The sequence below is a fragment of the Heterocephalus glaber genome, unplaced genomic scaffold (genome assembly GCF_053883595.1).
Source record: "Heterocephalus glaber isolate CG9 unplaced genomic scaffold, H.glaber_assembly_v1.0 deba00001444, whole genome shotgun sequence".
Classification (NCBI taxonomy): domain Eukaryota; kingdom Metazoa; phylum Chordata; class Mammalia; order Rodentia; family Bathyergidae; genus Heterocephalus; species Heterocephalus glaber.
The window spans coordinates 23,170,384-23,189,168 of NW_028258297.1; the positions used below are offsets into that span (position 1 = coordinate 23,170,384).

At 32.5% G+C, this 18,785-nt stretch overlaps 1 protein-coding gene across 13 annotated transcripts in view; it reads right to left on the reverse strand.

Moving 5' to 3' along the window:
- The window catches only part of Atf7ip (activating transcription factor 7 interacting protein), a 136,536-nt gene that overhangs the window by 20,380 nt on the left and 97,371 nt on the right, over positions 1-18,785 (reverse strand). For all 13 annotated transcript variants that reach the window (XM_087214064.1, XM_087214067.1, XM_013072535.3 and 10 more), the window contains exons 9-12: positions 16,961-17,599; positions 11,752-11,816; positions 2,853-2,931; positions 543-698 (exon numbers count right to left, since the gene is read on the reverse strand). In XM_087214064.1, the coding sequence (XP_087070190.1) occupies positions 543-698; positions 2,853-2,931; positions 11,752-11,816; positions 16,961-17,599 (939 nt within the window). The remainder of the gene's footprint in view (positions 1-542; positions 699-2,852; positions 2,932-11,751; positions 11,817-16,960; positions 17,600-18,785) is intronic.

An 18,785-nucleotide genomic window follows, 5' to 3' on the forward strand; every position in this document is an offset into this window, starting at 1 on the left:
AATATACATACTTTGCAATACATTTCCAAACAACAGACTAATACGCAAGAAGACAAATTGTCTTGATTGGCTTCTAAACAATTTTGGTGATACAGGCTTTACCTTGAAAATGTCTGATTTATAGTTTCTTGAAATGTAGCAAATAAAGTATTAGTGTTTACTTCATAACTGTGTGTCAGGCCAGTCAAAGGAAATTAAAGATAAGACTCACTTAAATAACTCGTTTGATCAATTATAATGTCTTGGTTGTACACAGAACACATCATTTTAACCAGCTCTTCCAGAGAAACTCCTTCATTTCTGCTCTTCACAGTGGCAGATGACAAAGACCCAGAGGTTAAGCCTCCTTTATAATAATTCTCTACAGTGCTGCTACTTAAGACAGCCAAACTAAGTTATATTGCATTCAAAAAGACAAATACTGTTTTCAAAGTAATAATGAGATTTATTCTTCATTTTCTGTCTAATCTTTCCACTTAATTCCACAGTCACAATCCTCTGCAGGTAAAACTAGAGCCTAGTCAATAATTCAGAAAATTTACCTGTAGGTAGTAAGTGTATGGTAGTTTGAGATGGTCCACTTGTTGGCACTCCAGATGGCTGAAGAGGTGGCGCTGGTTGTATGGGTTGCAATGGTCGAGACATGGGCTGAGAAGAACCCATGGTTGATATAGGAGTGTGACTGACTTTTTTGGAGTCTGTTAATTAAAAGTGAGGTATTATGATTAATAATACAAAAAACTTTACAAAACACAGGTCTTTCCTTTATGGGTGAATTTTATTTTTGCTCGCCATGTAGGCATCACATTTACCTATCTTTATGAGAATAATGTCTTTCTGATTTAATCAGAGATGTATTTTTGCTGATTTGAAAACCAAGCTAGAAGCTATTTAAATATTTTCACTGTTTCTTCTAAAAGATTCTAATTCACATTTACAAGAATTCAGCTTTTTTTAAAATTAAAGAAATTATTTTTGGATCAATATACTACCATGTCAACTAAACTAGTTACACTGCTTACCTAAATATGTATCTATTTATCTACATACTTGTATGAGACATCCTCCTAAACAAGTACTATAAATTGGTAAGTTTTCACTGAGATTTTGAATTTCAACTATTCAGTGTTGTATAGATTTGTTTGCTAACACAAATGGCTACTTCACCATTATTATCTAGTCTTTAAAATAAAATACACATACAATGTCTAGTATAATAAAAAGGTCTTCAAAAGTCTATGCAATAAATGTTTGAACCTCAGACAAATCCCTTAAAGCACATCATATTAAATGATATGAGCCAAAAGTCTTTCTATCTAAAATGATGTTCACAGACTTCTGTCCTATGAAATTCAACACCAAAATGTAAATAAAAGTTAAGGCTTTAGCAAATGATACTTTTGGTGTTGGATAAGAACAATGTACTTTAAAATGGGAGAATTTAGAGATGAACTCAAAGATGGGACAATGGCAAGAGCACCCAGAAGACTTGGATGCTAGAAAGTCAAATAGCCAGAGCAATGCAAATAAGCTTGCTTACTTTACATTTTAATCGAGAATTAGCTCTTCTATGTCTTCTCAAAAAATAACCTGTATTAGGGCCAGGGATTTAGCTCAGTGGTTTTGTCGCCTGCTGTGCAAGCGCAAGGACCCGAGTTTGATCCCCAGTACCAAAAAAAAAAAAAACCAAAAAAACCTGTATTTATTTTTGTTCCCTAGGGATTCATTATAGTGAAATATGCACATAAGAAAATAGTGAAAGCAATACAGGTAATGTAAACTCTTAAAAGAATAATCATACTGGTATGAGTTCAATACTGATGGATGACATAAATTTCCCAACTGTATTTCATACCAAAAAAAAAAAAAAATCAAAATGAAACAAAAATACCTTATTACATAATCAATTGTACAGCTATTAATTTTCCTAAAACGAACTAAAATGTGACTTTTAACATCTTTAGCTCTTAAAGTTCAGTATCTTTAAGGTTAACAACTTACTTAAGCATCTGCTAGGTTTTCTGAATGCATCACTACTACTACAGAGTTTTACAGATAAGTATGTGAACAGTTTGTAAGTAATTCTGTGACACATTTTATATTCAGAACATAACTACAGACTTATACTATAAATGCTGTAATATAATAAAGGCTCAGAGAATTCTAAGGAAAAAAAAAACCATTGAAATTTAGCTCAGTATTTCCCAAGAATATTTAACTATGGAACTTTTAATAGAGTATCTATTAACAATATAGAAGAATAACTGGAATATAGTTTAATATTTATCCAGTAAGTTTCTAAATACTATATTTCAGAATACTGAGAATTTTCAGTGTGCTATTTTCATATTTATTTACAAAATGCTAAAGAAATAACTCAAAGAACCACAATTAAATTTATACAAAAAAATATATATATACACACATTTAGAAGTATCTACAGGAGGTGCGCACACACATATATAAAGAAAGAACTTTTAATGTTGAGTCAGAAGTCCTAGATTTGATTACTAGGTCTCTTATGATTCTGACACATCCTCTCTAAATAAAGCAAGTTCCTTCAACTATAACAAGTTTATTGCAAGGATCAAGTGAAGTAACATATACAAAACCAGAAATTGTTCCATCAACTAACTAGTCTCCTAACTGCTATTTTCCTCTATACCTTGCTCATATTCTTTTCAAAATTTGATTTCTGCTTTTTAATTCTAATTTTAGAAACCCTCATTTTAAACAAGATAAAAATACACTAAACATAATGCTCTAGACATCTGTCTTCACAGAAGACTGTAGTATATTAAGAGGAAAAAATGATAGCAAAGCATTCCTTAATACCATTACTTTTTAAGTACCTTGTGAAGATCCACTTTCTTCATCATCCATTGTGAGATCAATGACACCACCTGAATCACTGCCAGTGGCTTTTCCACTCTGAAAAACAAAATGACTGCATTATACAAAGGAAATTGGGAGGTATAAAGGCAAAATGTGTTCACAGTGAAGAGAAAGATGAATAATGAGCACCTTGGTTCGCTGTGGATCCCTAAATGGATTTATGTGATGAAACAGTGTGTGGAGGAAATGCCCCAGGATATTCGTGAGTTAAACTCCTCCCATAAAAATACAACTTTCAAATATTTTCGAAAGAAATTCTAGACTTTTAAAAAATTCACAGCACTTTAATAGAGCTACTGAAGTGACTAGATGTTTTAAGTGCTGTGAGATTGAATACAAGCATCATTCATTTCCTGGCAATTGAAATGTTATTTCTAAATTATCAATTAGTAATTCACCAAAACCTCAAAGGCAATCTTTAAAGACAGAATTAGATTACAAAAATATCTAAATCTGTCTTATCTTTTTCCCTAAAAAAACTGGTGTAGTATGGCATGATATGCAATTAATGTACATCAACTTTAACCAAAGTCAACCTACTGTTCAAAATCAATCAAGACCCCCCTAACCCGAAAACACACCTTTAAAACTGCAGAACAGTGACAAAAGAAGAGAAGGACGGACAACAGATCCACTGAACAAGGATTCTGAAGTCAAAAAAGACTAAATTTTGAGGCTTTGTGTTTAAAGGTAATTTCCTCAATTTCTAAAATATAGATGTTGAAGCTTTTGTGAGGATTAATCCACACATATATATGAAATGCTTAGCATTACACATGACACATAGCTGGTTAATAAATGATAATCATCATTTACACTGACATACTCTGAATCAACTCCAAATAATTAGGGTTTTGATTTACCAAACTCAAACTATGTGAATGAAACTAAAGAAAATAACTCTTTGACTACAAAATACAGGCCCAATCTCAAGACAATAATGCTAAATCTTATAATTACAAATCTTTGTATGATGATTTCACAAAAATAATTTACAAACACTCCAAAAATAAAATTCAAAATTAAAATTGCTAACAAGCCTCAATGAATGGAAAAGAATCCATTCACCATACCATATCATTAAGAAAGTGCAGTTTTCAAAATCCATTGTTTTGAGAAAAAAAAAAAGAAGTGAACATGCAAAGACTGATAAAGTGGAATCCAATTTAGGATAAAAGTCAACAGAAGCTAACTCCAAGCACAGCCAGATGTTGCACTCAGCAGACATAAAAATAGCTATTAAAAATGTGTTCAAAGAATTAAAAGAAAATGTGGTATTAATGCATTCACAAACAGGAAATCTCAAAAGAGAAGTAGAAATTAAAAGGCAAAAAGAAAATAAGGTGGAAAAGAATGGTTATTAAAATAAAAAACAAGTACACAAGGAGTAGACTGCAGCAGACAGAAACAACTCATGGAGACTGAAGGTAGATCAACAGAAATTTTCCAGTCTAAAAAAGAGAGGAAAAAAGGAATAAATGTGAAAACTACCTAAGCTCCATTTAATAAGAAAGATTTCATAGGAAGAAAATATTCAAATGAGAAGAGGAACAAAGGAGGAGAGAAGAGGAAAGGAAATAAGGATCAGGAAAAAAAAAGAATAGAAGGAAAAACTGGAAACAAAGCTTTTGTAAATAAGGAGGGGATGAGGGGTCGAAGGGAGGGGAGAATGGGAAAAAAAGACTTACCATGTACAGATACAAATTCCCTATGATGAGTATTATTATGTATATCAAAAATATACCAATAAATTTTTTGCTTAAAAAAATTTCAGTAAAAATCTATCTTTATATCAAAAAATCAAGAAAGAAGAAGGTAACATATAAAGAAAGAGCATTGGGGGAGGGGCGGTAAATGTAGATATAAAACTGAAAAGTTCCTATCAGTGATCTAAGTAATTCAATATTAACTCTAATATAACAATATGACTTTAAGATTCAGATATGTATTATAAACCTGGGAACAGAACCAGGCATAGTAGAAGTATGTGTCTAATGTCAGCTAACTGAGAAGCTGAAACAAGAGGATAGCAAATTCAAGGTCTGCCTGGCCAACAGGGCTAGACTACTCCTCTCTAATATAGAAATAAATGAACCCTAGAGTAACCCATTTGAAAAAAAAAAAAGAAAGCACATAGCTAGAAAGCCAATAAAGGAATGAAAATAGAATACCTAAAAAGCAGGCAGAAAACAGAGCAAGAAAGAAGGCACACAGAAACAAATTTTTTAAAAAAGCAAAATAGCAGACCATATCAATAGATATATTAACTGTAAAAGGACTTAAAAACTACTATCAAAATGTGAAGATCAGGGCTGGGGATTTAGCTCAGTGGTTCTAATGCCTGCCTCGCAAGCTCAAGGTCCCGAGTTCTATTTCCGGTACCAAATAAGAAAAAAAAAATTAAAGATCATCAGATGGGATAACAAAGCAAAAAATCGAATTTTTCTTGCCTGTTAAGATTCACTTTGAATAAAAAGACACAAACAGGTTAACAGTAAAAGACTGAAAAAAGCTAACATGCATACAGTAAAAAAGAGAAAGGCTGGCTGCTATGACTGTTACTACCAAAGACAAAAAATACAAGAGACAAAAGACAAAAAATACGAAGACAAAAAAAGACAAGAGATAAAAGATAAAACCTTTAAAGATAAAAGGGTCAATGTATCAGGAAGATGTTGGTGGGTTAACAAGATTATAGATTATACATTATGGAAAAACATATATACCTCACGATAGAGCATCAAAACATATGAAGTAAAACTGATGAAATTAAAAGAAAAACCAGACACATTCACATTATATTGGGAGTAATACACTACTCTCAGTAGTAGAAAAAACATTAGACCAAAAGGACATTATCCAGGCAGGGATTTAGCTCAGTGGTTCTGCTGCCTGCCTCGCAATTGCAAGGTCCTGAGTTCGATCCCCAGTACCCAAAAAAGGAAAAAAAAAAAAAGACATTATCCAGTAAACATATAGAAGATTCAAAGGACACCATTAACTACATTACCCTAACATTTACAGAATACTACACTCAACACCAAGACAATGTTTTCAAGTGTAATGGTACATTCACTAGGATACACATTTTGGGCTTTATAATAAGATCTAAGGTACTTAAGTAATGAAATCATACAGAGGACAATTTCCTAAACACAACAGCATCAAATGAGAAATTAATTACAAAACAATACTTGCAAAATCTCCAAATTTTAAATAACATATAATAAGCAACCCAAGACCCAAAAAGAAATAACAAAGAACTAAATTACATGAAAATGGGACAAATAAAAATTTGCAGTAAAACTCTTTAAGTTTTGCACAGGCAAAGGCAAGGACTTTTTGAATAGAAATTCAACTGCATAAGAAGTAACACGGACAGTCAACAAAAGGGATCATATTTGTTATGATTAAAAAACTTCTGCATAGCAAAGGAGACAACCTGCAGAACAGAAAACAATTTTGCCAGGTACTCCTCAGACAGGGCTAATATACAGAATATACAAAGAACTCAAAAAGTTAGGCCTACCCAAAATAAAAAACTCATTCAAAAAATAGGCAACAGAATATACTTTTTAAAAGAGGTAGTATAAATGTGAATGAGTGCATGAAAAGTATTTGGCATCTTCAGTCATTAGAGAAACACAAATCAATACTAAGATTCCATTTTAATTCAAAAAGAATAACTATCATCAAGAACTAAAAAAAACATTAATCCCAACACTTGGGAGGCCACAGCAGGAGGACCACCATGAGTTTGAGGCCAGCCTGGGCTGCATAATGAGTTCAAGGCCAGCCTAACATACATAGTGAGACCCTGTCTCAACCTCAACATCACCCCGAAAAAACCCAAAATAAACAAAAAAGAAACCTAAAAAAACCAACAAATGCTCATGAGGCTGTGGGTAAAAAGGGACCCTTCTACACTGGTGGAAATGTAAACTAGTGCAACCACTGTGGAAATCAGTATGAAGCTTCCTAAGAAAACAAAAGACAGAAATTCCATTTGATCTAGCTGTAGTTCTGCCATGTATCTTCCTAAAGGAGTGAAAAGACATATTACAGTTATGTATTCATATCCATATTTACAGTGGCACAAGTCATAATAACTACATCTTAGAAGCATTCTACATATCCAACACATGAATGGAAAAAGAAAATGTGGTATAAAGAACAGAGTAATTTTTAGAAAAATGGAAATACTCTGAGACCACAAGGCTAAGTCAAATGAATCAGATAAAAAAGGTTAAATATTACATGCTTAGTATTATATGAGAAACCTAAAGTACATATAATTTAGGAGCAAAATAAGTGATGGGAAAGAAGGAGACAGATGTTGTGGAGATGGGGGAGACAGGAGGAAGGGGAGAAGATAAGGATCATGATGAAATATGTACATGTACCAATGTATTTATTATATATTGCAAACATTAAAAAAAAGAAAAAACTTGCAGAATGCAACTAAAGCAGTGTCCAGAGAAAAATTTATATCATAACATTCTCATATAGGATGAGAAAAAGACATAATCAACGACGTAAGCTAATAAATTATAAATTACTTTTTATTCATAATAACATGACAGATACAGCTCATCTATTATCACACACTACAGTAAGTTTCCTGGATAGATTTTCTTTATAGAAATACAATTGGTAGAGCAGGCCTTGTGGCCCATGCCTGTTATACCAGCACTCTAGGAGGTTGAGGCAAAAGGATTCAAATTTGACCTCAGCCTGGGCAACTTAGTGAGACCCTGTCACAAAATTAGAGAATTATAAAAGGGGCTGAGAACATAGCTCAGTGTAAAGAACCTGGGTTCAATCCCCAGTACCACCCAAGGGGCGGGGGGGGAGGGGGATAAATGGTAATTATTTCAGAATTATTAAGAGCATTTATAAGATTGTCATGATAATTAACATTCTTAGCAGACTGGATTTTTACAGTCTCTTTTTACACTTATTAACATCTAACCTTTATAATAATCTTGTGAGGTAAATTTTAGCATTACATCTATTTTATAGCTTATAAAAAATCTTAGGTGTGAAATAACTGCCAAAGGTCACTTTAAGTAACAGGACAAGAGCTATGATTATGATATCTGACTATGGAACTTATTATTTCTATGTCACTTAGGTGGAAACTGAGATACATATATTTACTATATCCATGTTTATCATTTCTTCCTATAACACATTACATCTGAGAATACTTATCTAGTCAAAGATACCATATCTTTATATCTAGATTTATACATATTACTGAAGCCTTCACTATGAAGCCATCAAAAATATGGTGTATCAAATAATTTTTAACATTGAGAATTTAAAAGTTAACTGTGTTTTATTCCCAAAGTAACTAGCGTCATTTGAACACTACAAAATTTCAAAACAGCAAAGAGTGCTTTGTAGGTTTTTTTGTAGTGAAATAAGAACATTTAAAAGACCAGAATAGGACACTTCAGCATCTGAAAAGCACTAATACAAAAGACGGTGCGCACTCCTTTCACACCTCTTCCAAAGGAAACCATAACCATAGTGGCTTAGCCAATTATCAGAAATGTGGTCCCTGGAAGTCAATTAATGATTAGCAATTTTCTTAGATACACTTTAGTGGACTGCACCACACTGTCACATCAGGATTACTTTGCACTAATATCATGATTGATGATGTACACCTGGGTTTCACTGTTGATCTTTAATTTCCAATGCCACAACCAAGTTATATAGAAAATGTGTCTATGTGACCACCCCTGCCAAAAGTCTCAGCCCTTAAAATCTGGCCTTTGCAAAAATCCCTGCAGTTAGTAAGCCAAAGAGAAGGCAAATTCTGTGTGATCCCAGACACAGGAGGACTTAAAAGACTCCAAACTCCACTCAAAATATTTTTCCTGTTGCTCTCACTCTACATTGCTTTTGCTATGATAAACCATAACCATTAATATAACCTGCTAAGGAGTTTTATAAGTCCTCTAGTGAATTAGCAAATGTGAATGTGATCTTGATTCCCTAAAAACTATACTATAACTACCGCCAGCAAGATAAGGGAATAAAGTTTTATAAAATATGCTGATAATATACTATACAAATATATGTATGAATAGAATATATAGTAATTCACTGTAGGAAATGCATTAATAAATACTTATTTAGGGGACTTTGGAGAAATCTTCGGTGAAGAACTTACTGTCTAAATACTACTTACATTGTATTAGGTATTATAAGTAGCCTAAAGATATACCATGCTGTTTTGTATAAGGGACTTGTGCATTTATGGATTTTAGTATCTGTGGGCAACCTGAAACCAATCCCCCACAGATACCAAGGGATGAATGACTATATATACTATGACTTCAGTACTGGACTGCTTTGAAACTCCTTGAATTTGGTGCTTGATGCATTCTGACACGAAAATTCTGTACTGGCACTGGTTGTTTGGCACTTGATGTGCAAGTTAGAAATTATCCCTGTTAGTTGTCCTGTGACTGGCTACCCTTTCTAGCCAAAATAATTTATTTGGTACTCTTCAAGTAATCAGGTACCATTGTATTCATCTGGTAATTAGGTATGCCTGAGTAAAAATAATTTCCATACTAGCCATTCAGATTTCTTCTAGTTTATAATAGTCTTCAGATGTTATGAAGTACAAGTAGATTTGGCATAGAAAAAAGGAGTTAACCAAAGGTTATTTAGAAAGTAATAGCTCAAGAATTATAGAATATCTGTTTCACATGAGTTTCTATCTGCTAAGAGGCACATAAGGTAAAAAGCTAACAATAATTAATACATCTTCAAAAATCTAATAGTCATACATTAATAAAGGTATTTACAACAAATACAGAAACTGTATTTTTACCAAAAAAAATAAAAAATCCAGCCAGCAAGTGTGACTCTGTAACAGGAAGCACATATATACTTCCCCTAATTTCTTAGTATATAATAAAATTCTTCTTATATTTATTATTCATATCCTTAACTGACATGCATTCAAAGCTGAAACTTTGCTATTTGGACAAAATTTCATTTTAACAGGTTAGCTGTTTTGCTAAAGTACTTGTATGTATTTATGTTATGTAATACAATACAAACTAAATATTTTAGATTCTAGAAACTGTGGCGTATGGAGTGATACACGGTGTTTTCGATTTTCTGGAATAAGGTGTTAGGTATCATTAGATTTTTGTACTGTTTTAATTTTTCTTCAAATGAAAGTATATCAAGCTTTTATAGTTACTTAACAGTATATATATTATATATAACAGTACAGTGTAGTACAGTAGATATTACATATTTCAGCAAAAAACTCCAAAACTGTACTTTAATAGGACTTTTTCCAATGATGAGACTATTTTACAACTGTGTTGTCCAATAATGAAGTCACTAGCCAAAGGTGGCTTTTAAAGTTAAAATAAGTTTATTTTAACCAGTGATTTTTTTCAATTAAATTTAAATTTAAATAGTTACATGTCTCTGGAGAGAAAAGCTCTGTAAGAACCACTATTATTTATTAAATGATAAACTACAGGCATTATAACATTCGTTTTCTTGTAAAAAGCAAAACGTAAGAAAACAGAGAGAAAACAAAAATATCAGAAAGGAATATAAATATCAGGAAGGAAATAAAGATGTTTATAAATTTTTTTTTTTCTTTTTGGTACCAGAGATCGAACTCAGGACATTGTGCTTGCGAGGCAGGTGGCGGAACCACTGAGCTAAATCCCTGGCCCATAAATTCTTTAATTTCAAGTTAACTTTGTAAAGTTAGACTTCCTATATAGCTGTCAATTACAAATCACTTGAATATTGGTTTCACTCAGCAGAACAACACAAAAAACAAATGCATAAAGGATCTGCTGAGTATACTGGCATGTGTCCACAGTTCCATTTATTCAACAGGCTGAAGCAGAAGGTCATTTGAGCCCAAGATTTCAAGGCCAGTTTGGGCAACACAGCAATAACACCCGTATCAAAAAAAAACCCCAAAAAAACCCTCCCACAATATATCCTTTTCTATACCATGTCTTCTAGAAAAATACCTCAAACAATTTTACACAACTCTAATCTTTAATACTGTACACAAAGCCTGCTGAAGTCTGTAAGATAAAATATTTTAAAAGCTTTTATGGATCTATAAACATAGTGCATACATCTAGCCTTGACCAAAAAGTCAGGATTTTAAAGGAAAAAGGTAATAATTATTATGACCTTGTTTTTAAATGTCATTTATTTGTGCCTGACATACTTATACTCAAGACTAGAAATAATACTTGAGTTTCTTGAAACAATTAAAAGAAATACTAATTCACTTGTTATAAATCTACCACATCTAAAGCAATATAGAAGAATTAGGAAGAACACTGTTAAGAAAAAAGCAGTTGCTCTACTACTGGGAGGTTAGGATTTAATGAAAAAGTACCAAGACAGGTTAAGTGCTAATAAACTATCAGAGAGATAAAAACTTCCTTCCCCAGAAGTTAACCTTTGAGGAAACTAACACAATGATGGGGGATGGAGGTAGGCAAGGAGGAGTGGAACAGCAGTGGGGTAGGCCAGAGAGATACTCTCAAAAAGAAGGGCCTGGAAAAAATTTATGTGATGTAGAGTGAATCTTTACAGTACATGAAGGTAAATAAACTGTCATACAATCCAAACAGTCAGTGATATAATGAACTAATATTATCTCAGAGAAATGATAGGCAAAGAAATTCAATTCTTGTCAAGCATTAAAGAGAAGCTGTGAGAAAATGTTTGCACAGTTGTAAGAAAACAATTTTCACTGTATCAGAGACTACTGATGAAAGTCTTGTTCTTTGGGCTGTAATCAGAATTTTATTTTGAAGTAGAAGGGAAAATCATTACCTGTGCTGTGCTATCAGTTGCTTTCTTATTAACAGAAGCATCTATTGGTTTGTTTGTCTGGTTTTCTGAGAAGGAAAAAAAAGGCATTTTTAAAAACCAACTACATTATGTAAAAGGTTAGGCTGCTGTACATACAATAATTCTGGTAATTTATTCCAACTATTATTCTGTCAACATATGTAAATGGATTCTCTCATACATCACTGCTATAGTACCCTTCAGAAAGGCAAATATATAATACAGAAGAAAAAAAACTTCATCTACTCATTGACCCAAGAAATTTAAATTCTATCCTAAGGAACACGCAGGAAAGTAATTTAAAACATACCTAACTTTAGTCCTCTAACATGAGGAAAATGACTAGACAAAACATAATTCTTCTATACTACAGTGTGCCCCTTTGAAAAAAATTTGTATTTTTTGGTAGTTCAATTACTGATTATTTTTTATTTCTTTATTCATTTTTAATTAATTTGTTTCAAGTTTGTGGTAAAAAAAAAAATGTTATTCCAGAACAGCATGAAAAAATAAATCATATATGTTTCTGTCCCGATTTTTAAAGAAGTGTGGGAGGAAAGGCATTAAATTTTATCAAACATGACTTTTCCTCTTTTATAGTATAGCTAATTACATTATCAAGACTTTAGCTGAAACATTCCATCTTTTCTTTCTGGAAATAACATTTTCTTCTTCAAAATAGGTCATTCTTCTCATTTGTAAATCTTTGGAACACATACAGAAGAAACCATTTTTGTTTAAACAAAGATAAAACTGTCTTTCCATACCACATATATAATTTGACATTTTAAAACTCAAGTGGGGTAAAGGAGGTATTCTAGGGAAAGGAAGTAAACAGAAAGCCTTTAACAATTTTCTGATTTAAATTCTTTCTGTAGAAAAAATATATTGATTATTTTTTTCAAAAAAGTATCTTAAAATTACATCACATAATGCAAGTGGGCATGCGTTTTGGGCTTTGGAGTTCCTCGAGACCATTTAACATAAAACTAATTCCAAGCTAGTGATCTTACATACTGGAGTGTTATCTCTAAAACATAGTAATAATATTATCAAAACATCAAATTTTTTATATGCAATGTTAAAAAATATTCATTTAGATTTGAAACGCACTGTGATTTTCAAACAAAAAAAGGTAACTTGAAAAGTACATGAAAAGTAGATGAGTTTTGTTTTCATTTTCTGTTGTAATATTCTCATACAAAAATTCCTCAAGATTTAGACTGCTTAATAATATGTCACACATACACATTTTCAAAACACAATTGTTCTGTTATCCAACATGATTCTGACTTGTCTCAGGGCAATAAGTTAATTACTCACAGAACTGTAGTAATATTTATTTTAGATTTTCAATTATTATGCCCTCTTCTATTATAGAACTTTTCCTTTGATTTAATGTAATATTTTACAGTTTAAATACATCTTTTTCCTTTTCTTCTAGTATAACATCTACTTTAGATGACTTCTAAAAGTAAAAACTTATAAATCAATTTATCAATCAATCAACAAAATTGGTCAGGGTGTGAAAACAAATTGTAACTCCAAGTCCTTCTGTAAATTGGGGTGTATTTCTATCTTGTTATCCTTCAAAGGTTATTTCATGTAACACAGGTCACTTTTCACCAATACCACATTTTTACCATAGTCATAAAAATGTTTTACAGAAGGAGTATAAACCTGTAGTATTCCCTCAGTAGGTCTGGGATAATTGCTGTATGAACAGAAATGGAAGGCAAAATCTTCATTCGAGACACTCAAAGAAAGTAAAAGCTGAATAAGTTTTGTTTAAATTCTTGTTTTCTTATACTCTTGAAACAAGAGATGTTTAATGAGATCTGAGTTATAAATGAATTCTATATAACTCTCCCCCAAATCAGCACTTCAAGTCTATCTTAGTAAATGGTATGAGCACTTAAGACTTAAGTGCTTAAGAAACCTGTTATCTGAGTTCAACATTTCTCTCATGATTTAATGTTTTGTCAATAAATTAGCAAGCACTGCCAATTCTATCTCCTGAATAACTTACATTTTTACACCACCACTTCTCATTTAGTTCACTGCAAACATCTAAGTATTCTCCCTAATTCCACTCTTATCCCCCCCAAACCATTTTCTACACTTCAGCCAGTATTCATAAATGTCACACTCCCTCTCCTCAAAGAACCATAAACCTCCTTTCCACCACTTTTTGCTCATTATTACATATCTTTCCAGACCTCCCATGTCCTCGCATATCGTCTCAGAGAAAACAGTAGTCTTAATAGCATCACATTTACAATTACTAACTCAATGGACAAGTTCCCTATTTGATTGCAAGCTTAATAAGCACAGGGACTACTCTACTCATTTCTGTGTAGCCACAGAACCTTCGAACAATACAGGCAATTCAACAGCTCATGAATGAAAAAAATAACTATAATCTGAGCCCTAACTATCCAAAAGAGCCCCAGGAGGACACTGATTTCACTATATACAGAAAATACTGACTTAGATTCCCTAATATAATGAACTGTAATAAAATATATACAAATATATGTAGTCTAGTTATATACCATATTCTTTAAGTAAATAACACCTCTGGAAGTATAGGCTTGGAAAATTTTTAATTATATAACCTTTAATTATATAACCTCACAATAGGGATACAAAGTTTAGCTTCAACTTTCACATTCAGCAAAAATTTGCCATTGGGTGTTAATTTAGGCTTTTAGAAGACTAAACAACCAAATATCTATTTTAATGTCATTTATGGCACCCATGAAATTAGGCATGATCGATGAATATATATTCTTGTAATTCAGTCTAACATTATGAAAACATACAAGATTGTCATTTAATTTTATTTACTATATAATAATTTATTTTTAGCTGTGAGTTACATGGAACTTGAAATGATCTGTATATCTAATGTAAATATGAATGTGTTAAATACACATGCTAAAATATAAAAATTATCTCGAAAGTAGAATGCTACACTGAGATTAATCATTATGAAAACTATTAAGCATACACTGTAAATAGATTTGAAAAAGAATGACACAGTACTACTGAAAGAGTGAAACAACTAGGCAATTTTTGAATATACTCTTTTTTGTCCTGTTAAATGTTCATAAAATCTTCAGAGAACAGACAGATGAAATTATAAATCTGGTATTTGTAGAAGTCGTTACTGGACAGGCATTCATAACATTAAAGAACATAATCTCCTGAATTTTCTTTCTTTTTAGGCCCTGGTATTGTAGGAAAATACTATATTTTGGACTATATCTTATTCAGGAGACCAGGAATTTAAAACATTGTGAACTTCACTTCAAAACTTCATAAAGAGGACAAATTATAAAATCAAATTAAAACAATGCCCATCATAAATCATTTGACATATTAAAGAACACTAAAACTAAAAGAAAAAGAAATTGGAGAAAAATAGAAGAATCCCCCCCCATATCTTGTTACCAATCCGTTAAAAGTAGGAATCCCTTTTTGTGTTGCAAACATGGAACACTGACTAAGGAATACTGTGGAATCATCTAACGCTAACACTGCTACTGTACTATGCAAACATTTAAATTAAAAACTATATTAAAATTAATAGCCATTTCATTTTCATATAGAATGTCAGTTTACTCATCCCAGATGTTCACTGCATGGGGGTGATATTCAGCTTTAGCCCAACATTAACTTCGATCCACCATCAGTTTCTTGACAATTCTGTGAAATGCCATCACTATTTTATATGAGAGAACACAGAGTAAGCTCACTAATTACTACATGACAAATAAAAAATAAGGAGTGCTATGTCTACTTGAAAAGTAATCTTATTGCCTAGCATGAGGACCTAGGTTCTATTCCCAGCAGTGCAGAAAAAGAAGGGGAAAACAAGGTAATTTGAATTTTGTATGTTAAAATGTTTCTTATGTCATGGTTACTACATCAATAAGAAAACTACTGTAGAAATTTCATTATATACATGATACTACCCATTTATGTTTGGCTTTCTAAAAGAAGTAAGGATAAATGTGAAAGAATGCATACAAAATGTGTGCTTTCTAGGAAAGAAAGACATAGCTTCTGCAATTTTAAATACAGGTATAATCAAGTTCTCTTTTTTTCATTACCTCTAAGTAAAATACAAACAATCATATATCCTATGGGGGGAAAACAGAAAACAAGAAATCAGACATTTTGTAGTAAATCAGAGGTGGAAGAATCTATTTTTAAATTGTTTCAATTTAGAAGACATGAGCAATGAATGTACAACAGACTTCTCTAAATGGGTAGGAAAAATATGTGTTTTTTATTATTCTCTGGCAAGCATATATTGTTTCAATCAGAGACTTAAAATGTACTTATTCTATTTAGATATCCCTAGCAAATGTATAATAAAATTCATAGTACTGCTATAAAGCTAAATTAAAAACTCACCAAAATTAGGAAAAGAACTAAAAGATAAGATAAAATGCAAATTTCTCACTCATGATAATCCTCCTATCAGACTGGGAAGACAGAAGGGAGGAAGGACATTCAGGACAATTTGGTAAGGGGCACCAAACCGGTAAGATAGGAGAAATTTTGATTTTCTATAGCACAGAAGAGTAACTACTGGTTAAAACAATCTGAAATATTTCAATGTGACTAGAAGAGTAGGCCGTTCCCAACTCAGATATAATTAACCACCCGTTGAGCTATGTGTGATGGCACATGCCTATAATCCCAGAACTCTGGGAGGTTAAGACAGAAGGCGCAGAAGCTTGTGCTTATCCTGGGTCACTAGGTAAGATCCTGTCTCTTAAAAAAAAATTGACTGAGGATGTAGCTCAGTATTAAGGACGTGGGTTGAATTCCCAGTACAACAAAAATTAAAATTTAAAAAATTAACCTTTGAAGAGATGAAAGTGCTTATTCCCCTGATTTTATTATTATACATTGCATACATGTATCAGATTATCATAATATATCCCACAAAAGATGTGCAAATATATCTCAATAAAAAAAAACACCTCTCTCAAACTTTAATTTAAAAACATCACTTCTCTTAGGTATCTAGAAAATCGCTAAAAATAATCTCAAGGAAAGTCTATTTACCCTGTTTTCCCAATAATACTAGCCACTTAAAAAAAAAAAAGTTGAATCATCTAAAAGTCACTAATACACCTGGCATTTCTGTTACTAAACCAATATGATGACTTACCAATTCTTGGGGTGGTAGCGCTGTTCTGTTCTGCAGAAGATGAAGTACTAAAAGCAGAAATTGGAATTTTCATCTGTATAGGACCTCGATTATTTGATGGACTATAGAGTCCTGATGGACCCACTGCAGGTAAAGAAGTCCTTGTGGCTTGTACAATAGAGTGTGCTGTTGGAACAGCTTGTACAGCAAGTGTTGTTCCTAATGGTGCAGCACTGGCAGGAGAGTTTCTTTGAATACTAGGACTGGGCACAGAAGAAACGTTGTTTGGTTTAGAGGGATTTGGCAAGGATGGCAAAGATACTGGAGTTTTGGTAAGACCACTCACTGTAGGTGTGCTTTGCACAGAAATAAATTCAACATTGCCAGATGGCTGATTGGTTACTAAAGTCCCTGGATGGCTCTGTAGGAGCTGAGGCTGGGAGGATACTGCAACAGGAACATGCAAAATCACTGGCAAAGGTTGTAAAGAAATTGTAGGTGGAGGATTTCCAGTAGGCACCTGAGTAGTTGCAACTACTGTAGCGGTATTGGGTGCAGGAAGAACTGGTGTTGCTGTCTGAGAGCCTGAGGTTGCTGGATTCTGCAATTTAGGTTGACTAGTGACAACTGCTGGAGGAGTGACAAGATTGGTTGAAGATACTGTAAGGAAGAAAAAAAACAAGTCTTAAATAGCTACCATAAGTTATGCCTTATAATAATGACCCATGCAAATTCATTGTTATATACAGTAACATAATGAGAATTTTCCTAGGTTTAAATTCTGGGAATTCTTACAATTAAATTTTTAGAAACATTTTTTATATATACATCTGCATATTATCAAAATGGCACATGATTTAACAGCAATAGGGAGGACTACTAACTATCTCAGTATCAGAACAGTCTTTGAAAATTACTATAATTACTTCAGAATAACTGGAACAACAAATAACATTAAAATCTAACCAAATAAAAAATGAAGATATTTTTGAAACATTAAAAATATTATAGTGGCTTATAACGGGAGCAATATATAAACATAAATAGGAACTCTAGAAAGAGTCTTGACCATTAATGAGTAGCAGATACACTTAAGCAGCATAGTTTATCACTGGGATCATGTGAAATCTATGTATGTGGATTGAGTTCTACTGAATTCCCTAAGAAAGGAACTAACTAGTTGGGGATCCCTCTACTGATACGCTTTTGACATCAGATGATACAGAAAATAATAATGAGTGAAAATAGAGACAGATTAAAAAATGAGAGGCCACATACCAAAGAGAAAATAAAAATGCTATTTGTAAGAGATTTATAGAAATTTTGATTCTAATCCTTGTGCTTATTCTCATTGAAATGGGTTTGACATATGTTCTTCATTCATTTATATTCTTTCCAAAATCACACGTATACTATTCCAAAGTGTGGTCCAGGCAAACACCTGTGGTTTCCTGGACTCCTACAGAGAGTTTGCGATGTCAAAACTATTTTCATTGTATGGACATTTGTAAGAACAAAGCAAAAGTAACAGTGAGGAGAACTGCAGATGGATTACTTCAACAGTCCTCCTTGAGCTGTAGGAGATACTTTCCAAGATTCTCAGTGGATGCTGAAGCCCACAAACAGTACTGAACTCTATAAACACTGCATCTTTTCCTATACACTCAGGTGTTGCTTAATAAGGATGCGCTAAGAAATGTGTAGTTAAGCAATTTCATTGTGGTGTAATCACAGAATGCACTTAGACAAGCCTAAATGGTGTAAGTCAATCATTCAATGCGATCTCTTAGATATGAGATTTATGAGGCTACTGCTGGCATAACACAGCAAACTATTTTACAGCAAA